This window comes from Marmota marmota, unplaced genomic scaffold (assembly GCF_001458135.2).
Source record: "Marmota marmota marmota unplaced genomic scaffold, marMar, whole genome shotgun sequence".
NCBI lineage: Eukaryota > Metazoa > Chordata > Mammalia > Rodentia > Sciuridae > Marmota > Marmota marmota.
In genome coordinates, this window is record NW_026000142.1 from 15,502,941 (window position 1) to 15,530,759 (window position 27,819).

The 27,819-nt window shown below is 34.1% G+C and overlaps 1 protein-coding gene across 1 annotated transcript; it reads left to right on the top strand.

Annotated features, from left to right (window-relative positions):
* Window positions 1-58: 58 nt before the first annotated feature.
* On the top strand, window positions 59-26,562 carry Ing3 (inhibitor of growth family member 3). The gene is made up of 11 exons (XM_015488276.2): window positions 59-211; window positions 2,789-2,889; window positions 4,461-4,526; window positions 15,970-16,066; window positions 17,833-17,904; window positions 18,667-18,786; window positions 19,057-19,214; window positions 19,903-20,096; window positions 21,361-21,553; window positions 22,526-22,564; window positions 24,124-26,562. Exons 1-11 carry the CDS (start codon window positions 157-159, stop codon window positions 24,238-24,240), a joined length of 1,212 nt encoding a protein of 403 aa, XP_015343762.1. The 5' UTR covers window positions 59-156; the 3' UTR covers window positions 24,241-26,562.
* The last annotated feature ends 1,257 nt before the right edge of the window (window positions 26,563-27,819 follow it).

The following is a 27,819-nucleotide window of genomic DNA, read 5'->3' on the forward strand; positions in this document are numbered from 1 at the left end:
GTTTCTTTCTCACGGTAACTGGCAGCCTCGATGTGAGCTGCCGGCTCCCTCGACCCCCCCGACGCACGCACGCACGCAGTGACGTAATCGCGTAGTTTCGCCGTTGTCCCCGCCCCCTGACGGACTCTCCCTTTGACAGTGATTGAGCAGCTTCCAATGGACCTGCGGGACCGCTTCACCGAGATGCGCGAGATGGATCTGCAGGTGCAGAGTAAGTCGGCGCGTTTACTCTTGTTCGCTGCACGCGTTCAGTGCCTGACTTGCTTGCCATTGATGCTTGCACCTCCGGAGCTTTGACTCTCCTCCTGGTCACTCTGCTAGTACCTAAGGAGTTGTCAGAAAGATCTGGCAGTCCTGTATTTTGCTGCTGCTTCCCTCCCCACGCTACTTGTGACTTTTACAGGAGTAGGCATTAGAGCATGCGTGTTCCTTTTTAAATTTGGCATTGCGAAAAAAATGGTTCTATACTTTCATTGAGAGAGTAGACACTGTATATGTCTTAATGGAAATCACCCTGTAAATATTGAAAAGAATTTTCACTTGAGCTTTATATGTCGGGTTTGAATTTCAGCATTCGTGCTTGTTAAAGTTCGTTCTATTCAGAAATTTCAAGAGTGAAACGCACGGAAGCACAGGTTATAGGTGGGTCTTTAGAGAGCCTAGGGAACTTGGAATGCTGAGTTTCTTAAAGAAATGAGAGGATTAATTATAGAATTGCACTTCGAATTTTCAACAGCGTGATCATTTTCTCATTAGAATGAGGGAAATAAGATTGTACTGAAAGTTTCTTATCTGATGTTGTTGTAAAATTTTGGTAATTGGTGGGCTTTTCTTTTTCTTTCAGCAATAGCTTGGTTGCTGGTGATTTTTTTTCCCTAAAATTATAAAATTTTCCCTAAAATTATAAATTATAAAATTTTTCATAAGCATTTTGTTTTATTCATTGTGTTGTATGCCTGGTTTTCCAACTACTTCAAAATCCATTTTAACCTTAATGTAGTTGAAATGCCAAAGACTTGCTGAACTAGTGTGTTTTGTAGGATTGAACATAGACTTTGATGTCAGATAGATATGAGTTTATTTTAGGACATCACTAATTTACTCATTGACTTTGACTGCATTACCACTTCTAAAGAGGGGTTTCATTGTCTATAAAAAGAGAATCATCTGAGGATTTAAAATAATACAAATAAATTTGAATATATGGTTCCTAATGTAAGGTAGGCATTAAATAAAGGGTTGTTCTTATTTTAAACATTTTACTTTTGACTAAAAATTTCAAGTTCTCTTATAATTTGGATTTAGATTATACGGATTTTACAATAACTAGAATATTATGAAGTTAATGGGTATTGTGGATTAACAAAAGAGAACAGCGTGTCAAATGTTAGGAATGCTTAAAGGAAAATAATATTTTCAAAAAATTAATTTTATTTTCAAAAAATTAATTTTATTTTCAAAAAATTCATGGAAAGACTTCTTAAAATTAGTAAAGCACTATTATTCACTGAAAAGTTTTAAACGAAGAATATAGTAAAAATTTTTCCTCAACTTATATATAACAACAAAATCCCATTTATTTTTTCCTTTGTTAGCAGGCCTCCAATGAAGTGATTATTCTTGGCACATACTTTGAAAAAGCTATATAAACTAAATAGAATAGTGTATTGAGTAAATAAATGAGGTTGTACCTACCACTTTCTGTTGTGATATGAGATGATGGGGTGCTTAGCACTATATAACTTACAGTTCAAATTGTTTTTATCACTTTTTCTTATTAATAGAAATTTGAGCATTAAGCTGGTTGTGGTGATGCATACCCATAATCCCAGCTACTCAGGAGGCTGAGGCAGGAGGATTGCAGCCTGGGCAATATAGTGAGACCCTGTCTCAAAGAGGAAAAAAGAAAAGGCTGCGATGTAACTTAGAGTAGCTTAGAGGTAGAATGCCTGAAAAAGAGAAAAAAGGAAAAGAAAGAAATGTGAGGATTACCCAGTGGTTATTTCTTTTTTATCAGTACATTTTGATTGTACATAATGGTGGAATTTATTATTATATATTCATACGTGTACACAATTATTTTGTCACATTTATTAGCTTTGACTCCAAGATTGTAGTGCTCAAAAATTGTTGTTTAGATACTCTCTGTGTGGATCTACTTGTTGATTCTACTTTGATTAGTGGGAAAATTTCTCAAATAACACAAAAAAATTGTCAGGAAAATTTTAACTTTTTAAGACTCAGGTCATTAAGGGATTGTATATTTATGAAATCAAAACATGACATACATTTTTTTTTAAAGAGAGAGAGAGAGAAAGAGAGAGAGAATGAATTTTAATATTTATTTTTTAGTTCTCGGCGGACACAACATCTTTGTTCGTGTGTGGTGCTGAGGATGGAACCCGGGCTGCACGCATGCCAGGGAGCGCGCTACCTCTTGAGCCACATCCCCAGCCCACAGGACATACATATTAAAGATACTGGCCAAGTGAAATATATATATATATTTTTTTTATTTTGGTTCTAAGGATTGAACCTAGGGGTGCTCTACCATTGAGCTATATCTCTAGTCCTGTAAATTTTTTTTTTTTTAAATTTTGAGACAGGGTCATGCTAAGTTATTGAGGGTTTCGCCAAATTGCTGAGGCTATTCCTGAACTTGAGATCCCCCTGCCTCAGCGTCTCTAATGGTGACTGGCCATTATGTTTTTTTCACCCCTGAATTAAAGCGTATAAATTTGATATATGAATTTGCTTATCTAAATATGAAATGTTTTTGTTATGTCAGATGCAATGGATCAGCTAGAACAAAGAGTCAGTGAATTCTTTATGAATGCAAAGAAAAATAAACCCGAATGGAGAGAAGAACAGATGGCGTCTATCAAAAAAGTATGTGTAACACTTTGAATGATTTATCAGTAAATATTGGGAAACTCTGAAAAGAATATTTTAACATTAAATAGATTTCTGGATATTAGAATAGGAGAAGGTTATCAATGGCTCTTTGGAATTTAAATAACTTATTGTGTTTAAGAGAATTAGATATAGGGATCAAAGAATTTGGGTCATTTTTAAAATTGTTTAAGTTTTGACTATTAGAAAGTTGTAGAACTATTTTAAAAATACATTTTTTTCCTTTATTTTTTCTAATTAAATATAACTAAATTGCCTTGGTTTTAAAAATAAAATGCTGCTATCTAATTTTGTTGATAAATGGGTGAAAATCAGTAGATTTTGAGCATATTTTATATATTACTAAGTACTTAAGTTGATGAACTCATTGAAGAGTTGGAAGGATCTTTCAAAGCCTTTCAATTTAAAACTGTACAGTTGGCAAACCAGATATATGACTTGGTAAGTAAAATTAATGTGCATACTCTGCCATAAATACATAGTATTTGTACATGAATTGGACCTAGAAATACAAAATTCTTTTATGTTTTTATTAGTTTTATAGGACTTAGAGTCTCTTCCAAATTAGGATAAGCATTAGCCCCAACCCCAAGGTTTTCTTGGAAGGTCTGATCTAGTTTATTCAAAGATACATTAGAAGAACAACTTAAAAGCCTTGGATTTTGTGTGACATTGGCAGATCTTTTAGTTTCACGAATAATAATGCCTCCCTACACCCAACCTTCATAGAATTGTTTAAGGATGGACTAAGAAAGCAATTTGGAAACTACAAATTGAGTAGTTGTGTTATTTATTCTACCATATGGAGGGAAGATTATTTCTGTTAGGATTAAAAAAAAAAGAGAATCTGTAAGAGAAGTGGTCCTGGCTGGGAAGCTACCTGGAGGCTCAGGTGTGTGTGAGTATAGACATCACATAAATACATTTCAACGTCATTGATCATCCCTTTAACCTAATCAGTTTTTGGTGTAGCACAACAAAAAGTGTGGTACCAGTGAAATACATAGAATCCTTTTCTCCCATTTAAAAAAAAAAAAAAGTGTTTGCTTTACAGTGCAGAGAAATTTAAAGTATAGATTGAGTTGTATGAATTTATACCTAAATTAAAATAGGAGCTAGGGAACAATTGGATAATAAGGACATACAGATCGGAATCCTTTCTATAACTGTACTTAAAAAAAAAAAAAAAAAAAGCTTAAAAAGGCATAAATGTGCTTTACAAGTTAGATTAATTCTAATTAGCATTTTTTCTTTTAAATATTCATTAGCTTACATTGCTTTTTCTAGTATAGAGATTAGACTTGGAACAGTATATTTTATTTATATCTTTTCTAGGATTTCTGAGCATTTTCCTTTAATTCTTGGCCATTATCCATAATATCTAATTCTTCCCCAATCACACCCTTATCCCTAGGAGACTTTTTATTGCTAATGTAAGATGACTCGCAGTGTTAACAAGGATGATAAGGAAATATAGTTATATGTCCCACACTTAATTATTTTGAAATGATTAATTTATTTTTGAAATAAAAAATGTTTTTATTCAGGACTACTATAAAGCTTTGGAAGATGCAGATGAGAAGGTACAGTTGGCAAACCAGATATATGACTTGGTAAGTAAAATTAATGTGCATACTCTGCCATAAGTACATGAATTATGGATTATGTTTTAAATTTTATTGGCTTAAATGTGACTAAAACTAAAGTATTGCTCTCTTAATCATACCTATTTTGAGAGTTTAGTATCTATTTTGGGGGGATCTTTGAGAACTCAGAGACTCTTTATTCTAGTTGATCTATTGCATCTGACATAATAACATTTAGCCAAGACTAAACTACGTAAGATCGTGTCTCGTGTGTGTGCTCGCGCGCAAGCATGGGTGTGCACGCACACCCACGCGTGTGGTGTGTTTTAACAAGAATTGATATTTAACTTTATTTTACTAATTCTTATCTTCTTAAGGGCGTGTGTTTATGTGCTTGTTATATCATTTTGAGTTTGTTTCTGTGTACTCCCGAGAAAGAAAATCTTTGGGATTGCCATTGAAGGGATGTTAATAGATTGTTTTTAACGACTGGCAACAACTGGGTCAGATGGCAAAAATACTTGGTAAACATTAGACTACATAACCTTTAAAAAAAAGTTTCTTTCTTGCATCAGTAGTTCTAAAAGATTGAAATCGTCAAAACAGATATAATATGTGGTATTTCTAAAAATAATGTTAATGATTCTCTCTCTCTTTTTATGTGAAGCTTCGGGAATACTAATTTTTTTCTCTAAATAAGTTAAGGTATAAAATAATTTCTCACTTCTGTTTAACTTCAGCTTGTAGACTTCATATCTTATTTTTGCAGTTTTCTGAGTGCAGTTTTATTACTGCAAGGTACATATAAATAAAATGCCATTAGAGAGTAAGACACATGTAAGAAATACACACTTCATATGGTATGCATTATGAATGCCTGTACTAAACTAGGAAACATGTAAAGTTGTAGAGAATATTTAGTTGTTTTTATATAGTGAAAATATTTTAATGTTCTAATAACATAGGCTCTTTTGTTCATATTGATATTCTGAAAAAAGTTTCATAAAAAACATTGCCTAAAGAAAGGTAGAGTAGGTTGTATCTTGATTTATTGTGGAATGAAAACAAACTTAATCTTATTGAATTATATCTGTAAACACAGAAAAAAAAGTCATTTACATTTGAATCTAAGATCAAATTGTTTAGTAAAATTCTTCCTTATATTTAATGACTTTATGTGTCAATCTTTAGAGACTACCTGCATTTTAATTCATACAGCTCTTTGGTTTTGTTCCTTTAACATTTTATTATTGTACTATTTTTATTCCTTTACTAAATATATTTTATGTATTTTGAAAAAATATATAACATAAATATGTGCTTTTTAAAATATGTATATGTATTCATCTATTATTTATGAACCACTTTGTTCACTTACTATTTACCTGATTAATGGAGTTTTACCTGCATATAATAGAGGAATAAAAAAGTAAGTACTAGAATGATTCCTGTAAATTTAGTTGGAAAGACATACCCACAAATTCATGTGGAGGACCCATGTAGATAGATGTAGTAAGTGAACATTAGTAGAGTTGAGTGTTAAGAAGTGTTTGGTAAAGAAAACTGAATGACCAAGTCAGGCCCAATTAGAGGGGATGGGATGAGTTTTGAGCAGAGGGTCAGGGATGGGATTGGGGGTTCTGTTGAGGGGAAGCATTTCACTCAGAGGTAGTGGCATAAGCAGAATGAAGGTAAAAATTAACAAATGTTAGGGCAGGCTACCTAAGTTAGAGAGCAAGGTTAAGATGACATAATAAGTTTAAGAAAATACAATAATTGTAGTAAAAAGTGAATGTCCATAATGGATCCATACAGAGAACAGTGTACACCCTAGTTTGGCCCTTTCACTAACAGCATGATGTTGGAAAAGTTATTAATTCTTAAACCTGTTTCCTTATCTATAAATTAATAGCATTTAGAGTTACAGTTAGAGTATTTGGTGTGTATGTATATGTATAATATATTTACCCTTGAATATTACACATAGCATCTGTGTATTGAAATATCACATGGTATCCTATAAATGTGTATAATTTTGTGAATCAAAAACTCTTCTTTGAGACTTAATATGTATATTATGTATATATGTTAAACATATTATGTGCGTGTATATATATGTACATACACACATATGTATGAGTATATATCGATATCTGTATATGCTTTTATCTTGGCAGATAGTAGGCATTCACTCCTTTATTAAAGACTTGATCCATCTTGTTTTTCCCAACTATAATTTTCTACTTTCCTGAAGCCACTGCTTCCCTTTCAGCCCTACCAAGTTGAAGCTGTTTTCTTTCACTCTCCTATTATCTCTAGGACTGCCTTTTGTCTTTTCATTTCTCCTTTTCCCTCCCTCTTCCTTTTTCCTTCCTCTTCTTTATTATCTTTTCCCTGCTCTTTCCTTTTAAATACACTATTGCTATTTCAGGTGACACCTATATTCTTATTGCCCAAAAATCTCTCTTCTGCAATGACTCACTCATATGTGGAATCTAGACTCATAGGAGTTGAGTGGAATAGTGGTTATCAGAGTCCGGGGAGAGATGGGAAGAGGCCAGGTAATGGGTGATAAGTTATAATTAGATTAGAGAAAGAACTGTTGCCCTACTTCACAATAGGTGACAGTATGGTAAGGGTAATGTACTATTTTTTTTTTTTTAAAGCTAGAAGAAAGAATTTTTGAATGTTTTCATCTTAAAGAAATGATCAGTATTTGAGAAGATAGATATATTTACCCTGATTTGAACATTACACAGTGTGTGTGTGTGTGTATGTGTATTAAATTTCACATGGTACTCCATAATCATGTAAAATTTTTATGAATCAGTTTAAAAAACTCTCTTCAAGATGTAATCATCTATGTCATCCATTTGTTAAGAAACTAGCACCTGGTTCACAGTTATTCTGTCTTGAAATATCTTCATAGTAGTCTGCTTCTTTGACTTTTATGAATTCCAATCCCCATTAATTGCTGCATATTGATCCTAATCATCACTTGAACTCATCCTATCTCTAAAGTACCTCCTACATCTACACTTGATTTCCTTCTGCTTTATCATTCTGTTCTTCCCCAAGCAAGGCTCTAGTTGAGCTCCTGAGCTCTTTCTTCTTACCAGCACCCTCCACATGGTTGCCATCATAGGGAGTGTTTTCACTTACTTTAAAAATTTTGTCATCATACCTAGGGAAAATCATGCAGCAATGAAGTTGGTGCCACTGCACAATCATGGTTTTCATTATTTGGACCCTTTATATTTGAACTTCCTGTTAGTCTTCATAGTTCAATGTAGTCAGTTTTTCTTTTGGTTTCTCCCAGTAGCTGTTCCAAAACTATGCCACATGTGACATACAAACACCTATTGTGAATTTTTTTTCTGTTTTCTTGCTTGTACTGGAGCTTGAGCCCAGGGTTGCTGTATCACTGAGCTACATCCCCAACCCTTTTTTACTTTTTAATTTGAGATGGTCTTGCTAACTTGCCCAGGTTGGCTTTGAATTTGGTATTCTCTCAGCTCTCAGTCTTCTGAGTTGCTGGGATTGCAGGTGTGTGCTCCTTCACAGGCCACCAGTTTTGACTTTTGCCTTCCATTGACAATATATTTTGAGGCTTTTGGTGGAAACTTTCTCCTTGACATTCTTGCTAATCTGTTATCATTTGACCATCTAATAAGATTTTCCTACCTTTGTGGCCTTTATAGATTTCCTTGGATAAAGCTCATAATGGTGGTGTTCCCAGGTTCTATTCTTGATCTGTATTTTTTCACTCTTCAGGTGCTTTTCATGTAAAGGTAATTTTCTTCTCCGCTTCTGTTCCTATCCAGAGGATCAGTGAGGAATTGTGTCAGTGCCAATTTTGTGCCCCATGCCCACTCCCCACCCAAGTTGTAAAAACTCCTCCATTACCTTTCTGTGTGTTCTCTGAGTTTTAACAACTATATGTTAATTATTCCTCAAAACTAAACTTTTCCTCCGACTCATCTGAGCATTCCTAGGCCTCAAAGCTCAAGGTATTAAAAGTTAAAATTCTTAGACTCTCTTCATTTACCTCCTGCTCCCTCTACTTTTGTTTCTAAAACTCAGAAGAACCACAATTTTTAGGATACGAAAGTCATTCTAGACTCCTTGTTCCCATCTTCCTACACTGAGTTGTTCACCATGTCTTATCCATTTTACTTTGAGCACCTCTGATTGGCCCTTCTTCACCAATTGTTTATCATTCTGTAGTTCAAGTACTTGTTTAAAATGATGAAATACCAGTAGAAACAATAAAATGTTCGTCTCCTAAGTGCACAGTGCACATTTTGACATTTATATACTCTTGTAACTGATACTCCATCAAGACCCAGAACATTGCTATTCACTCTAGAAAGTTCCTTCTGGCGTTTCTAGTGTTCCTTATTCTAAAACACATCTTGGCAAATCATCTCCTTATTTGAAATTTTTAGGAGTTTTGGAACATTTATTGACTGTGTCTTTCAAGGTCCTTTTGATCAGGTTCCTGACAGATTTCTCACTGCATCTCCTTCTCATCCTTCATTCTCACCACGACCTGTTTGTGATGTTCACAGTGAACATACTGTGCAGGGATCACTCCCTGAGCAGAAGGACTTTGCTCTTCATCTTTGCTTGATAAACTTTTCTCCATCCTCCAATATCCTGCACGTGCATTGCCTCTTTATTCAAGTAGTCTTACTAATCTTGATATTTGTGTTATTTATGTCTAGGAAAAGATATTTGACTGATTAAAACAGAAGAGTATATATTGTAACAGTGGTTTAAACAAAGGATTTGTTTTCCTCTCATGAACAATAATTGTTGGAGGAGATCAACTAGGACCTAAATGGCAACCCCCACATCATCAGTGTTCCAGGCTTCTTCTCATCTGTCTGGTCAGATAAAAGAAGAATTGAAGTAGGAGATCGTGCAAAAGGGCACATTTTGAAGTTCAGTTAGCTCCTCTGAAGAATTTCCTGGAATCCTACGTACTTCTCTTAAGGGCTTTTCTACCCACAAGGAAGGCTGAGAAAAGTTTAACAGGGCATATTACTACCCCAGACATGGAGGATTCTATCTATGAGGACAAGGGGGAGACTAGGTATTGTAAAGGCAGTTAGTGGTTTGTTCCTCACTCTGCCCCTCAACATAGTCATGCCAACCTTCAGATCTCTGTTTTTCACATGGTTTCATTGCTGATTGAATCACATTGTAATTATTTATTGACCTTTGCTTATGTACTTTTCTTCCTTACTGTAAATGTCAAGAGCCATGTCTTTTTAGTTTAGGATTTTCAGAACCTACCATAGTTTTCCTACAATAAATATTTCTTGACCAAAATTACCTGAATATGTAATCCACAATTTTATATTCAGGTAATATGTAATATAATTACGTAATGCAGAAAGAAGTGCAATAGCGTGACTTCCAGGTTCTGAGTTCTGGGCATGCAGCTTAAAGAGGTCATTATTGGGGAAAGATGTATTTTAGTTAGGAGGAAACTTCTCAAAAAGTGATATAGAGTGTGCTGAGATTGTTTAAAAACAAGGATAGACAGAAATTCAAATAGCCATGTACATCTTTCCAGTGTGTGAGTTGAAGAAAAGTAACAGAAATGTAGTTCAAGTAAATTTAGTTTTCTTTATCGCATCACTTTAGTAGGCCAGGCAGGGTTATGGATGCTCAACCTTCTTTTTACATTGTCTCATAATTTTGTTATTTTCTTCAATTTGGAGATTTCTTCTTTCTCTGATATGTAAGATAATTGAAAGTTCTTCTAAAATAGAATTCACAGATGTGCATTCAGCAAAGAGGGCATTTTTAAAATATTAAAACTTATAGTAATATATAATTTTTTTGTATTTCAACTAAAAATATCTTTCCACTGTAAGCTTCCCTTTTTATTTTTTGGTACTGGGGATTGAATCCAGAGCTGCTTAACCACTGAGCCACATCCCCAGCCCTTTTTTATTTTTTATTTTGAGACAGGCTTCCTCTATGTTGCTTAGGGCCTTGCTAAATTGCTGAGGCTGTCCTTGAACTTTCGATATTCCTGCCTCAGCCTCCTGAGCCACTAGAATTGTAGGCATGCACCACTGCTCCTGGCTTTACCTTCTTAATTATAACAAAATAGATTTTTTAAATGATAAAGTCAATATCACTATACAAATTAGTGGCAAAATTGGACATCCCAAAATATTAGATCTCCTTACTGGGGCCCTTCAGGGCTGGTAAGGTTCTTGATAATTCTGTGCCTTCAGAGTCTGACAGATTAATCAAATAGTGAACAGAGGGACAAAGACTTATCAAGGTGATCTAAACCAGTGTTTTGCAAACCTTAGTCATTTACTTCCCACCTTGATTTTATAAGACATACCACCTGTACTAAGTAAATTTAAAATCAAACGTATTTAAGAGGACATTTAGTAATTTGATACTATAAACAAATGAAAAATTAGCATGAGTTATCACAAAGAAATAATTTATTTTTTTAATTTTTTTTAGTTGTAGATGGACACAGTGCCTTTATTTTATTTATTTTATGTAATGCTGAGGATCCAACCCAGTGCCTCACGTGGGCTAGGCAGGCAGGCACTATCACTGAGCTACAACCCCACCCCCATGAAGAAATAATTATTAAGTTGTTGAAAACAATTACGTACTTCCTTGGAAGGCTCGAGCCTTGGGCAGTGAATATCATAAGACATTACAGTGTCCTGTGATGCTTGAGCACTATATTCAAGAGTAAAAAAATTACCATATTAGCTTACAAGTAAACAAACAGAAGGGGATTGTTGACTTGTTCAGTAGAGAGGTCGTTAAATAGAGTTACCTGTCAGATTAGCCATTTTCCCTGAAATATCAGTGGTGAACATCCTAGTGAAAGTCTGGTAATATAAATTGTTTGTCCCTCATCCAGAAATGATTGGGAGCACAGGTGATTCTGCTTTCAGAGCTTCTGGGCTCTGGCCGCTGAGCATATCTAATCTGAAAATTTAGAATGTAAATGCTACAAATATGAAACTTTTTTGAGTGTTGATAGGATACCACAAATGGAAAGTTTCACATCTGACCTCTTGTGATGATTTGCAGTCAAAACACAGGTACACTAAAATATCGTATAAACTTACCTTTAGGTTATATGTATGAGGTATATGTGAAACATAAATGAGATTTGTATTTAGAGTTGGGTTCTATCCCCAAGGTTTCTTATTATGCATATGCAAGTATTCAAAAATCTAAAAACATTAGAAATATGAAACACTATTAGTCCCAAATATTTCTGATAAGGTATACTTAGCCTATGTATAATTGAGTTTGATTTCATCCCTCATTGTTTTATATAACATGATATTTCACTGTCTTTTAATTTTTATTGAAATATTTTATTTACTTTTAAAATTACAGTACACTGATTGATTCCGATGGCTAGCACTGACACAGCTCTGGTTACCTATTTTGTTAAGGAAAGTAACTATTGCATAATATAAACAGATGAAGACATTTGTGGATTAGGAGTCCAGTAAACAAACTGATAGTTTATTTCAGTGGTTGTTGTAGTGAAATTTGACAAACAAAATTTTCATGTTAAAGCAAATGCCTGCTATATCCTAATATTCATAAATAGTCATTAAACACTCATGTTCCTCAGCCAGATGTCACTGTTGTAAAGATGGCTAGATGGCCATACCTAGTAGAGTTGATTTACGGATACTCTGATAAAATTTGAGCTTTTTGTTAATGCTTGAATGATTTTAGAAGTTTCTTGCAGGGTTCAGTACCCTTGAACTTGCTGTTGGTTTTATATCCTGGCCTGTACCTGAGATGAATATATTTCAGATCCACATTTTACCATAAATTTCAGAGTTCCTTATCTGATACTCTAATTAAGGAATATATTATGTGAGTTTCACCTTTTGATTTGTCTCTTGTCCTTATTGTCTTTTAGGAAGATGATTAGATGTAGTTTATGTGCTAAAGCCTCAAATATTTGGTTCAGCTGAATGATAGGTCATATTTTTATCTACTTTAAATATAATTTAGAGATGTAAAAAGTCATTTTTATGAGTTACCAGACATAGGCTTTGCCATCATGGTTCTTTTTTCTTCCCCACTTTACCCTCATTGTTCACTACACCCAAATATTATCGGGGACAGAATTTATCTCTTATTGCCATGGATTTCAACTTAAAGTCTAATAAACTGATTGCTTTTTCTGAAAGGGCAAACTAGACATCTACATTTAACTTGACTGTCTTGGAAATGATAATTTATGCTTAAGTTTTTTAAAAGCTTTGCCTAGTTTTAATTTGGGTCTATCAGTGACATATTTTAAAATTTAAATATTGGAAAACTGGGAGATTTAAAAAAGAAAGGATAAAGTATTATTATTCTATGCAAAAATGTTAAAGGATGAGGATTTTTTTGTTTGTTTTTTGCAGAGGGGCCAGGTGTGACTGAAATTCTTTATGATCATGAATATGTTTAAAAAATAATGTTTCCTTTTGTTTTTAAAGAGTTCAGAAATAGTTTAAACTTAAAGCAATTATGACTGGGATTATAGAATATCATTTGGTGTTACAGGACAAAGAAGCTTTTGTGAATGGTATTTATTAACATTAAATGGGGAACAAATCACTGGATTCTGGTCAACCTGGTGTTGGAAATCGTGGGCTAATAGAGAATCTCTCTCAATGGATCGGTATTCTTTACTACTATAAATTAGTTTGTGCGGTCAGGTGTTACGGAAGGGTAACTAGTCCCTGATACCTAGGAAGCCATTATGGTGATCATCTAGAATAGGTGATTAACCCACTCATGCAGACAGAAGGAATGGAGTGGGTGGGCAGAGGGCACATTGTAGATTCCAGTTGAGTTTAATGCAGCTCTTATTACAGCTGTTTTAATACTGTGTATATGTCCTGGTGCCTTGTAGCTTAAGTTAAATCTTGTTCTCTACTTACTAACTTCTAATTTGATTTAATATAGTAGTGTAAATCAAAGAAAAATAATTTTCATTGTTGAGTAATGCTTATAATACCAATTAGTTCATAATCTTTTACATATCTAAAAATAAGAATGATTGGAAGGTGTTGTACAAAGCTGCTCACCTCAAGGTGGTTAAGGTTTTTCTGTTTATTGTAATTATTAATTTGGCTTTTCTGAACTATCAAGTATTGAAAATTTCATAATTTTCTATGTCTCGTGTAATAAATTTTGTCAGTAATGTATTTAGCAAATTGAAGCAATGTTAAATGCAGAGGTCGAATGAGTATGTATGGTGTTAAAAATAAAAGATCTTCCTATTACCCTAAGACAACATTCCCAACTGGGATTCTAGCAGTCTCTCTCTCTCTGTTATATATATTACAGGGCCTGGCATAGTCTTATTTTTCTCTGAGCATTCAGTCTTTCTGTCGATATACATTTTAAAATCATTGCTCCTTCTTTCCACTTATTTGAATACTATTCATTCTTTGCTATCTAACCATTTATGCCTCCTTTGTGTCTACCACCTCCCAATGTTGTGTTTTTACTTTATGTGCTACTTCTGATTCTTTTTGAAGAGTTGCTTATTTGTTCCATTTGGACTATGTATTTTTTTTTAAATTTTATTATGTTAAATATCTTTTGTAAATTTGGATTTGTTGGCTAAATTCTAATTCCTGTGAAGGTAGGAATTCTCTCACATTCTTCATACATCCTCCATTTAATCCAGTGCCAAGAACATGATAGGAGCTCACTATTTATAATTAGTATAATTGTACATAAGAAAAGTGATGGGGTATTTTCATTGTATTAAGTGTTTTAGAACTTAAGTATTTGAGTATTTATTTTAATTTCCCTTGAGATTAAATTTTGACAATGAAAGAAATATTCTTGAATAACAGAGGTCTGTGTTCATACTTTATTATTGGAAGGGAGGTTCCATTGAAGGATGCTCGATTACCTGCATGTTCTTTGAATAGGAGCAAGTATCCACAACACATGATCCTATAGGGTTTTAAATATTGTAATTTCAGCTTCTTTCAAATTCTGAAGAGTTATTTGTTGGTGAGATAAAGGGGAAACAAGGCTTTCTGTGACTGAAAAACCACAAACCAATACCCTAGTGGTTGCTATTAACATATAAAATACAAATAATAGGACATTACTCATTTTTCAACTTGAATTATATTACTTTGAGTTTAAAAATCAGTTGTTTTCCATATGCAGAGCTTCAGAGGGCAGTGTTAGAAATAAATGGTTAAGCATAATTTATTTCAGACAGATATTATTTCTGAAATGCATTATTTGTATGACTTTGGGCATGGTATTTAACCCCTGATTCTTAGTTTTTTTCTTTTATAAAATAATATCCTGTCCAGTAATAACCTATCCCAAAAGATTAGTATAAGGACTATAAAAGAGACATCTAAAACACCAAGCACTATGGTTACATGGCTCCTTCATAGGCATCTAACGTGCATCTTGTCCTCTGCTGTTTTTGTCCCTCTCTCCCCAATTTAAATACATATTATCTAATTGAACTTTTTATTTTTGCTCCAGCTGTTTCATAGCACATTTTGATGATTATAAGAAAGTTACTCCTAATTATAACAGTGATCCAGTAGGAAACTGGACTTTGAAAAGAATGTTGTCAGTAATGTAACATGAATATTTTTCAAAGAACTTGTTTTTTTTTGAGTAGTAATTTTGTAAAAAGTATTGAAAACATTTCATAGTAAGATTAAAAATACATTAAGATGTTGTTGTTAGTTTGAGATGTCATAAAATTTTCTGAAATTAGTCAAAAGATCTCTACGTAAGTGAGAAAGTAAAATTTTGCCACTTTAACTAGGGCAGTAGTATTATAGACAAAATCTTTTTAACTAGGCTCTTCAAGGAATAATGTTTTCTGACTAAAATCCCCTTTTGTTTGAGCCCTTTACATAAATGTTTAGAAGTATAATGGTCTGCTTTCCTGCCTTAAAGAAATGTATGTGCAGAATATAGTAGCCTCTTTGTTTGTAGACAGAGAATCTTTCTTTTGTCATTCTAAATATCAGTTATTATGGTGTGGCTCTATGGAATAGCCTGATGATAAGTAGTGGAGATTAGGCTGAATGTACTCATAGGCATATTTTGAAAAGTTACCAGCCCTCCAGCCCTCCTCTCACCCTTAATCCCAAGTCTCAGTTTTGCTTTAACTTTCATATCCCTACACTTGTGTGATTGAGTAAAGAACATTTTTTAACAAATTTGAGATTCTGATTTCTTCAAACTGAAAATTCATAAAAGGAGACTTGGGAGATTATTCAGCCTACCATCCTCGTTTAATAGATTCAAAACCTCTGAGGCATAGGTTAATTGACTTGCTCAAGGAAACTAAGCAGATTCATTAAAAGAAACAAAGATTTAGGTTTCCTCATTAAACTGACACTTTAACAGTGTCCCAAATTTTGGTGGTTATCTTTGATCTTCTTTGAAACAGGTAGATCGACACTTGAGAAAGCTGGATCAGGAACTGGCTAAGTTTAAAATGGAGCTGGAAGCTGATAATGCTGGAATTACAGAGATATTAGAGAGGCGTAAGTAAAATTTACAGTTTTCCATCAATATTGGATAATACATGTGCAAATCACCGAGGAGACGCTTGTCCCACAGAAGCTTTTCAGATTTTGCCTTTTGCTTGTTGGTGGCATCTGGGTCACATAACTTGGACCCCAGCAGTTGGAACTGTTTGGGTCATGGACACCAAAAGGGATAATGTAGGCTATCATCCCACTCATTCTTTATGGGAAAAAAAAAAAAAAAACATACTAAGTCATTCCATCTTTAAATATCCACATGTACTAGTAAGATTAGTGGTAAAAGCAAAGATTTTTTAAAGAAGTATCACCATTGAGAGACAAATTAACCATCTCCCATATTCATTAATACAGTGACTTTGCCCTGCCTGTTAGTTTTTCTTCTTGGGAACTTCCTTAATACTTTTCCACAGATGTATATGCTGAGAAAGATTCTGACTTATTTCACAACACTTCCTGTTTTTTAAAATAGTCTTTCCTAAACTTTATATTATCAACCAAAAGCCATGTTAATATTTCTTTGCAAGGCTCAAATTGATCTCCTGCTGTAAGTTACACACAGATACTTATTGGTTTTCACTCAGGAGACTTCCCAGAAATGAATGCCTGAGCTCTGTTTTTTAAAAATAATTCCTCATCTCTTCAACCTCTAAATAGTGAGATGAATAAAAGTAGAGAGTATGGTGGTAGGCCTAGAGATGTTAGTAGAACCAAAATAGTATTATGGGTGTTTTCTGCTAGAACTTAAGTTTATGAACATTTTTTCCCCCTTGGTGCATTCTAACAGCAAGAATATTTACCTTTTCTATTCACAAAATGTTTCTTGATGGCGTGAGGCTGTATATCTCACTCTAGGTCAGTTACAGAAGCCAGTATAAAATCCATTTTGATTTCCATAGTTGCATTTTTTAAAATCTAAAGTAGATCCATCACTTTAGATGATAATCTGATTTATTTGTGATACTTTTATTCTGGAGAAAGCCTGTCAGTGATAACTGTTGGGGGACAAAATACAATATTCTATAGCTGCTTTCATTTTCTTTCTTTTTTTTTTAAATGCTGATGGTAGCTGTGAATAATGGTAACTCATGCCTATTCAGTACTGCAGGAAGGTTAATAAAGCATCCTCTCTAAGGACACAGACATATGAACCTAAATTGGATCAAGTTTTAAAATACTCCATCCTGTGCCCTGCCATAATTTCATCTCAAGGGATCAAAAATAAACCCAGAGAATTTCTTTAAAAGTATTTTAAAGCTTGGTATTCAAGATTCTTCCCCTCACTTTTTACAAGTAAAATCCCTGACTTCTTTTAGGAAGTCTTCACTGTTATATGTCATTTTAATGATCAAAGAATTTTCTTTCAGATTAATAGTGTCCTGTCACCTAGAACTTTAGAATCTCCTACTATAAGGTCCTCAATACTATTATTCTCACCTGAGGATTTTAGATTTTATTAGTAGTTGTGGTTACAATGTCCATTCATCTGTTTACATGGCACCCACTGTGGTGACTTCCCTAACTCAGCATTACCATGCCTTGAACCATTTTGTATTTAAGGTGAATATTGAGAAATGGGTTTCTCAATAGCTCAGAGTGGGATTGGCATTGATAGCCCTCTGACATATGTGACTAAAATGATACAGGTCTGTGTAGAGCATGCAGCCCTCTGCTGAGTTAGGGAACACTACTGCCAGTAGTTGGTTGACATGTAGAGTTGTGTAGTGACATTTAATGGTGGTATATCTCTGTGCCTTTCTTTTTAGGATCTTTGGAATTAGATACTCCTTCACAGCCAGTGAACAATCACCATGCTCATTCACATACTCCAGTGGAAAGTAAGTTTGGATTAGTGCACTAAGTATTTAAAGAGCTAAATACAATTAAAAACTCATTATTCATGTCACCTGTGTGTTTTTCCAGAAGCTGAGAACTTTTCTTCCCTCCTTTTTTAAAAAAAAATGAGATATGTTTTCATTGCAAATCCTGACAGATTTTATCTTTTTCATTTGGGAAAAGCACATTTGACTTGTGAACAGGTGGTCTGTTTTCTCTGAAGTTCCTAGAGGGAGAATGTGTACTAGTAATAGCTGTATATGCTTCTTACCTACAGATGTCCAATTCTCTCTAGGGAGTGTTACAACTGAGCCAAACAATAAACTAGGACCTTTGTCTTTTTCATCCTTGCTTCTCGAGTGCTTAACTGATTGTTTGGCATATGAAAAAGTCATATGGTTGGTGAGTTAGTGAGTAAAGGAATTGTTGGCTGGCTGATGGGCTAGTGGACTAACTGTACTGGTACTTTTTTTTTTTTTTGGACAAATCAATTTGATAGGAAACAAGGTTTGGTTGAAAATAAAATTCCCCTTACATTGTTTGTGAAATCTTGGTGCATTTTGGGTTATCTTCAGTACTTTACTCCTGAAGATTTTAAAATATGAATAAAACATGTGACACAGAGTTCTGTTTTTCCTCTCTGCTGAGAAGATATCATAGTCCCTGTTTGATGAGGCACCCAGATTGTGAGTGCACTGCTTTATGACTGCCTATCTGTAGTTCTCTAAAGTTTAAAAACACATGAATTCTTTATTTATATTCAGAAAGGAAATATAATCCAACTTCTCACCATACGACAACAGATCACATCCCTGAAAAGAAGTTTAAATCTGAAGCTCTGCTCTCTACCCTTACATCAGATGCCTCTAAGGAAAATACACTAGGTAAGTTTTTTTTCTTAAATATTATTGACTGCTTTTTTATTTATTTGTTTGTGTTAGAATAGGGGAAATGAAAACATTCATGACTAGTGAATCTTAGAGATTTGTTACCTGGTTGAAATCTGCATATGAAGAAAAGAAAAAGGAAAATGTCTTCCATTACTCAATCTACAGTATATGAAGAATTTCCTTGGAATGATTCTATCTGTGCTGGCAAATGATGTATTTTAAACTCAATAATATTCTACAACCATTTTTGTTTCCTCTCTACAGGTTGTCGAAATAATAATTCCACAGCTTCTTCCAACAATGCTTACAATGTGAATTCCTCCCAACCTCTGGCATCCTATAACATTGGCTCATTATCTTCAGGAACTGGTGCAGGGGCAATTACCATGGCAGCAGCTCAAGCAGTTCAAGCTACAGCACAGGTAAAAAGTTCAGAATCATTGGCAAACCCTAGTAGAAACAACTGGATGTGAACAGTTTTATTTTATCATGTGTTTTAACTTTGAAATCAGTCTTATGATAATAACATATAATTAAATAGGAATTACCTGACTGATGAAGAAAAGTAAAAGATAAATTCCTCTTGCAGACCCTTCTCACAGTTTTTGCTCAGATTGCCTGTGTTCTCAGCTGTTGTCCTTAGCACATGCTGGGATAGTTATTTGGACTTTCTACCACTTTCAGGACTCTGTGGCCTTGGGGCTTAGATTGGCTTGAGTTTGTTCACTTCTGTAATTGTCTGTGTTCCAATTGAGAAGTAACCCTTCCCACAGTTACTTCTTGTGTAAAAACTGATTTTAAATCTTTTTTTCGTGGGGAAGGAAGAGGGTACCAGGGATTGAACTCAGGGGCACTTGACCACTGAGCCACATCCCCAGCCCTATTTTGTTTGTATTTAGAGATAGAGTCTCACTGAGTTGTTTAGTGCCTCACTTCTGCTGAGGCTAGTGATTTTAAATCTTTATATGAAATAACTTAAATGCCAATGATGAAAATTAAGTTTAAGCAAAATAAATGTATAGTGGATGAACAAAAATAACACTGTAACCTGTAAAACTTGAGAAAGTCTGTATTATATATATTAATGCTATAAATGAATGTCTATTTAAGATGAAAGAAGGACGAAGAACATCAAGTTTAAAAGCCAGTTATGAAGCATTTAAGAATAATGACTTTCAGCTGGGAAAAGAATTTTCAATGCCCAGGGAAACAGCTGGCTATTCATCATCTTCAGCACTCATGACAACATTAACACAGAATGCCAGCTCATCAGCAGCTGACTCACGGAGTGGTCGAAAGAGCAAGTAAGTTTTCTCATTACACACCTTTGCATAACCCCATACCTTTGCTGTGTTTTCAGTCTGCTTGGCACCTCAGCTGAGCCTCCATGCCCATTATCCAGGGCATAATGGGTCAGGATGAACTTAGGATATGTGAGAAGATGTGAGATTTTCATTTACACTGCTATGCTTTTAAGGAATAAGTCTTTAAAAAGTGTTAGAATTATTTTTAATTTTTCTATAGTCTTAATTCAGCTTGTTAGTAAATGATTTCTGTTTATTTTCATTTGTTCATTAACATAAACCATTTTATGGAACTGTTTTTCACTTATAAGTTCTTATTTTGCCATATGTTTCAATGTAAATCAATACATAAAATGCAAATTACATTTTTTAAAAAACAAGATTTTTCAATTTGATTAATAGCAAGTTGTCTTAATTCTTGGTCTTGTGTTTCCAAAATTGATGATTTGAAAATATGCCTAAGTTTTATATGTGAGACTCTTAGGATGATTATATAAGCTTTAAATTTGAAAACTTAACAGCATTGAATTCCATCTGTCCCTGGTACTGAATATGCTGGGTGCTTATACATAATGAAAGTTCAAATGTGAGGCCAGAAGAATTAGTTACTTTATAATTTTGTCATAATTTATTTTTAACTGTGATGTGGTATTTTTTTTTGTTTTGTATAAATCCCTGAAAGAATGATGGATATAAAATATTCACACAACTATCACCTTGTTAAAAATTAATTTTAATTTTATGAACCAAATTTAATATAGCTATTTATGGTAAATGTTTACATTTTTTAAATGGAGTTAGCCTCTAGCTAGTGGTAAATATTGTGAATTTTAACACTCTTGGTTCACTGTCTTCCTTCCACATGATAGGTATTCATATGTCAGTTGATAGTCATAATTAGTGTTTTTCTGTATGTGCATTTTAGAGTTTGATGAAGAGTATTTTGTTTATTTAGAATTACAAAAAGAGTCCAGGGTAACCATAACTAATACTAATTCTTAAAAATACTATGAACAGTTTAAATCTGTGGTAAGTAGTAACTACGATTAAAAATATTTTTAAAACTTTGAAACAATTTTAAAAGAAGTTTATTTTGAATACTTTTATTCTCCAGAAAATAAAACATTCCAAATGAAAAAAATAAACTATTATAAAATTCTTTCTCATTGCTCTAAATAAAAGTGTTAGATGTTAATTTATACATTTGATGTTTTTCTTGGGTAGTGTCTGATGATGGCCAAACAAAACCAATGCTTTTTTTCAGAAACAACAACAAATCTTCCAGCCAGCAGTCATCCTCTTCCTCTTCCTCTTCCTCCCTGTCGTCCTGCTCTTCATCATCAACTGTTGTACAGGAAATCTCCCAGCAAACAACAGTAGTGCCAGAATCAGACTCAAATAGCCAGGTTGATTGGACTTACGACCCAAATGAACCTCGATATTGCATTTGTAATCAGGTAAAAGTCTGGTGTATTTCTATAACAACACAATATAAAAAACTAGAAAGAAGAAAATTATTCCATTTTCCAGCACTCTTTTACTCTGGTAAAATACCTTTGCTTTATTTGTATGCCTTTCTCCCCCTTTTAAAAGTGACATGTTTGCTGTAAATTCAAAGAGTATAAAGAAAAATGCAGGGACTGGGACTGAGCTCCATAGTAGAGTACTTACCCCACCCTCATGAAGCCTTGGGTTTGATACCCAGCACCACATTAAAGAAAGAGAGAGAAAGAAAGAAAAGGAAGTTTGGGGTCGGGGAAGAAGGTCAGTCCAAGTTGACCATAATCTCAGTGCTCAGGTATAACTTGTAATGAAACATTTAACATACCATGCTATATTCCCTGTACACATAAAGGCTGTTGTAATAAAATACTGCAGATTGAGTAGCTTTCACAGTAGAAATTTATTTCTAAGTTCTGGAGGCTGGGAAGTCCAAGATCAAGATACCAGCCAGTCTGGGTCCAGTGATTGTTCCTTCTGGCTTGTAGACAGCTACCTTCTGACACATACTCACATGGTACAGAAAGATAGGGCAGGGGCTTCTCTTGGATCTTCCAAGGGCACAGCCCTATCAGATTAGGGCTCTACCTGTTGACCTTATTTAACCTTTACCGCTTCCTCACATGCCCTATCTTCAAGTCATATGTAAGTCACACTGGAGCTTAGGGTTTCAACATAAAAATTTGGGCGGGGGGTGGGGGTGGGTACAAGCATTCATTCCACAACACATATTTACATAGATAATTTATGTGTGTGAGAGAATGAGTTTGACAGTAGGAATCACCATATATACTTTTTTGGTAATTAGTGTTTTCACTAAATCAAATACACTGAACATGATTTATAATTAAAAAGTATGGAAAAAACAATTTGGATTTAGAAACTCGTTACATAGTCATAATAAAAATATTTAATTTTCTTTTAACTAGGTATCATATGGAGAGATGGTAGGATGTGATAACCAAGATGTAAGTATTGAATTTTGCTACTTAGGAATGAAAAAAATCATAGGTTTTTATCGCTTAAATATTTTTCTTATATAGTGTGTCTCACAGTCTTAAGAAAACAAATTGCAGTTACATTAATTATGTTATGCTAATGCTAGAATATTCTTCTCCACAATAGGGCTGTGTTCCTTAATGCATTCCCTACTTAAAATTTTAAAGCTAATGTTATGATGTTATATGCAGATTGTATTTTTCATAAGTGTTATGTTGTGTGAAAATTATAATCACTCTCCTTCACTTTTGGTAAAGATGTATTTACTGGAGCCCAGTTCATTTATCACATTGAAGAAATAGAACTTTAAAATAGTACAATTTTTTTAACAAGTATGATGCCAAGGGATAGTTGAAGATCTAATGTTAGATTATTTCCCTCCCATTAGTACAGTGTTTTCTATCATTCTTATCAGGTGGCAGCTAATAGGGAGCCATCTCTGACATAAAAAACAAAGGATAGAATGAAAGGCATTCCTCATTCTTTTTTAGGAAGCTTAATTTTGGTTAGAGATACATCTTTTATTAAGTGTTGACAATCCTTTTTTTTTGTAATTTTGTCACCCTTGTTACTTTCTTATAATTCACCCTCATTGTGTGCTTCTTTTGCTCCAGGGGCATAACAGAACCCTGAATTCTGTGGAAGTAGTAATCAGGAACATAGAATTAGCATCTTAGGATTAGCAAGAATTAGGAATTTTAGGATTAGCAAGAATTTTAAATTTCTGAAAACAGTCTGAAGATTGGCTTGGTGTTGTAAAAGTTGTACCTTTCCTCGATTTGACAGTCAAAACAAAGTCTTCACATAGATGGGGATACACCCCTCTTCCACTGTCCACAATCACCTGTGGGCTGTTTTTGATTATTTCAAAATAGTATTGCTCCACCATTTCAAGAACATCACCAGATGCTATCTTCAGGGGCAGTGAAAATGTTGACTGAGATTTCTGTAAATGCCATATCATAAGCTTTCAAATCTTCTCGTCTCTTGTGCACTTGTGCATGCTAAGACTTTCTGTGCAAATGTAGAACCATTTAATATGTTTCATAGAGGGGTACTTCACCTCTGCATCTCTAGGAATAGGTGTACTCAGAAAAGGCACACAGGGTATCCCTCATGTCTTCACTTACAACAAGGTCACTTACTTTATGAGAGAGCAAATAAGGCTGAGTATTAAATAAAATCTTTAAAATATATTACCTTCTTCATAAAATATTCATCTCATGTGTATATAACATTAATATATACATATATTAATAACCTGATTAAGTTAATGAAAATTAGTCAATTTTCATTTATTATTTAGTGTTATGGGAACCTTACTTGAACCCAGTTATCCAAGATAAGTAATTTTTCTGTGCCTTTGTTTTCTAACTCATGAAGTGTATCAGGTAGACTACGTGATCTCTAAATCTAAAATTTTTAATTTTTATTAGATGAAATATCCAGTCTCCTGGACATACTTTGGCATACTTTCTATTTGATAGAACTACTAAATTTATTTATTTTTTTAAATTTTGCTTTCCAGTGCCCAATAGAATGGTTCCATTATGGATGTGTTGGATTAACTGAAGCTCCAAAAGGAAAATGGTACTGTCCACAGTGCACTGCTGCAATGAAGAGAAGAGGCAGTAGACACAAATAAAGGTGTCACTTGAGGAAGAAACGCTTCAGCTCGTCATTTTTATATAGGACTCTAAAAAGGAAGGGAGAAAGAAGAAACAACTCATTTCCAGGCAACCACTTAGAGGATTTACATTGACAATCCTATAAAATCTTGAACTTGAATTTTATGGGTTGTATTTTAATAATGTAAGTAAATTATTTATGCACTCCTGGTGTGCTATGAATATTATTCCAGTTAGCCTTGGATTATTTCTGTGGCCAACATATGCAGACATTTGTACTCCTCAACCATTTTCTCAAAAGTAATGGGCATTCTATAATTTAGACTTCAAAGAATTCCAACGATGATGATTTTAGAAGTATTTTATATTCAACAGGTATATTCTGCTGCATGTACTGTACTCCAGAGCTGTTATGTAACACTGTATATAAATGGTTGCAAAAAAGACAAAAAAAAAGTCAGCCCTTCTGAAAAGAATTTAAGATAATGGTTTTTAAAATGCCTTTATAATAAGCTTTGTTTCTTTGTGAAACTGATTCAGCAGGCTGAAGGAAATGGTTCATGTGATAAAGTGGGCTGGTGTCCTCTAGAGTACCTGGGTACATAAACAGAAAACTCCTGTAGGTAAAAACTAATTTGTGCCATTAGTCTTTATATGTTTCTGCATCCAGATAGAGTGCAGTTCATGAGGGCGGGGGAGGGGGGCTGACGGGGGAAAGGGTGTTAAAAGTGATACATTTTTATACCAAATGTGTTTATTTTTTTGTGCAAGTAATCCTTAAAATTGGAATTGTATTAGGTGTTAAAATAAAGTTTTTAAAAAATTACTTGTATTTATACTTTGCACACTTAATAATGAAATTTTCTTAATTCGAATTTACTTACAGTTTTCATAATCTAAAAAGGACGAGCCCCAGCAGAATGCTATATGTAATCTGTGATTTCTGTAATAATACTTGGAACTTGTGTTAGGAAAATAAGGGAAAAACATTTTTAATGTAAATTTGAAACGCTAATGTATTTTTTTAGGACATGTCTCTGGCTTTTCCTTCAAAGGGACATAAAAGAAAAGTCTGATTACAGCAGATAAAATGAAAATAATGGTTATAGATGTTTTTACTGGAGGCAGTGTGGCCAACATGAATGAAGAGATCTCTGACTGGAGCTTCATATTCAGCTCTATTTTTGAATCTGTGACATACTCATGTGACATACATGAGTTAGTTTCAGTCTTTAATCACTCTGGGCCTTATTAGACCAGTGTGGTGCTGGTACAGGGTGTCTTTAAAGCACTCCTAAGATTTTATTCTACAGGTGCTATTTAGATTTTAGATCTTACTTAGTGGGTGTTTTATTTAAAATAGAGTCTGGTATAGAAAAGTCCTTAAAACTTTTAAGTAGTTATTACATCATACTTCCTTTATTACTGGGTCTGTTGCATTTCTGCTTTAATTAAAAGCACTTAGGAGCCTCTTAGAATTTAATACAGTATAAAATCTATGCAATGTTACCGAGAGGGCATGAATTAGGAGATTTCAGAGTTCTCTTCCAGCTTTGAGATACCGTGATTCTGAGCTGCTGCAGTCTGATTTCATAACTGCCAGACCAAAGAGAGAACTTTGGTTCATAATGTGAATCCTCATGATTGCATAATATCATGGTGTATCATGATTTTATGATGCTCACTGTTTTCATGGAGATTTTATAAACATTTGAGAAGTAACATATAATATAGTATTCGGTTAGCTTATTAGTACGTTGCGTGGAGATGCTCAAATTTATCATTTATATCCTTTAACTATATATTATGAGTTTCCCAAACTCATTCATTTTATAAGAATTGGTCAAAGGAAAAAGCCTTATGCACAGCCTTATTTTAAGACAAAGTTCCTTGTCTGAGTCAGGAACATCCCTGCTTCCAGCTGCTACAGCCCTTTTAATTTCTAAATTCTTCTTACCAAATCACTTAGAACACACCTTGACAAGTTTTAACAAACATTGAATAGTTTATGAAGTGTATATAAAGAAGTAAACCAAAATTTTGTGCAAGTGTTTAGTAATGGGTAGAACCTGTTAATATCTAAGATATATAATATAATGGGCCAAACACAGAACTACCTCAATAAAAATGTGGCCAACTATTAGTATTCTTTGTGACATTTACACCAAGGGCATTCAAAACCTTTGTTGTACAAAACTCATGTAATCATCATTAGCACAAAAAAGTCCAAAATGTGGGTTCATAATTTATAGGTGGTGAAACTTGAGGCCTTACTGCTCTGGAGTGTATATTAAAATGTTCGTGGTGACACATTTGAAGCAATAAATGGCTTAATTCAATGCCTAAATGAAGCTGAGTGTTTGATAAACATACAATCATTCCTTTTAAGGGCACTTCATTTTTTTTATTGATTTAAAAAAAAATGACAGCGGAATACATTACAATTCTTATTACATGTATACAGCACAATTTTTCATATCTATGGTTGTATATAAAGTATGTTGACACCAATTCGTGTCTTCATACATGTGCTTTGGATAATGATGTCTGTCAATCACATGCCACCATCCTTGCTAATCCCCTGCCCCATGCCTTTCCCTTCCACCCCTCTGCCCTTTCTAGAATACATCTATTCCTCCCATGCTCCTACTCCCTACCCCTATGATTCAACCTCCTTATATCAGAGAAAACATTTGGCATTTGTTTTTTGGGGATTGGCTAACTTCACTTAGCATTATCTTCTCCAGTGCCATCCATTTACCTGCAAATGCCATGATTTTTTTCTCTTTTATTGCTGAGTAAAATTCCATCATGTATATATGCCGCACTTTTTTTTTTATCTATTCATTCACCGAAGGGCATCTAGGTTGGCTCCACGGTTTAGCTATTGTGAATTGAAGGGCACTTTATTTTTTTGCTCTTTTCTCCTTTGAAGCAAATTCCATGTATTTTATGTTTTCAACCAGTGTAGGTTTGTGCAATTTTAGTGTCCTTTGTCCTTGGACCTAGATGTAATTAATTGTCTTAATCATAGACAAATAAGCGTCTAATAAATTTGGGTTATGTATGATACTCTGAATGTGAAGACATTGCAAAGTTCTCAGTGTTCACATTTTAAAAAAGTCAGCAGATGGGTTTTAATTGGAAAGAATCTCCTCAGTGGTATATTTATAACTGTATTAAGTGCCTAGATGCTGAGAATGTTTAGGTTAAGGTGCATATGTTGCTGTGGCGGGGGAGGGGGTGTTGGTGAAAGAAGTAGGTGGGGGCTGACATGTTAAATGATTGTGGCATTTTGACAAATGCTAGAATTGGATGTAGGAAGCTCTGTGGGAACATGGGGGAGGCAGGGAATTTGATTATTTCAATAGTTAAGAAACAAAGGAAGGATCATTTGAACTGGTCCTAGATAGATGAAGCAGGGATGTTCAAAGTCATGAGGATTCTGGGAACGGGAGGTAGTCTGGAACAAGAGGACCTGAGGTAGGATGCTGTGTCAGGGCAAGAATCCAAAAGCCTAATATTCATGAGGAGCTTTGCACACTGTGTCATGGCATTGTTAGTTGGGAGTAACATTTACATATTGTTAATGAACT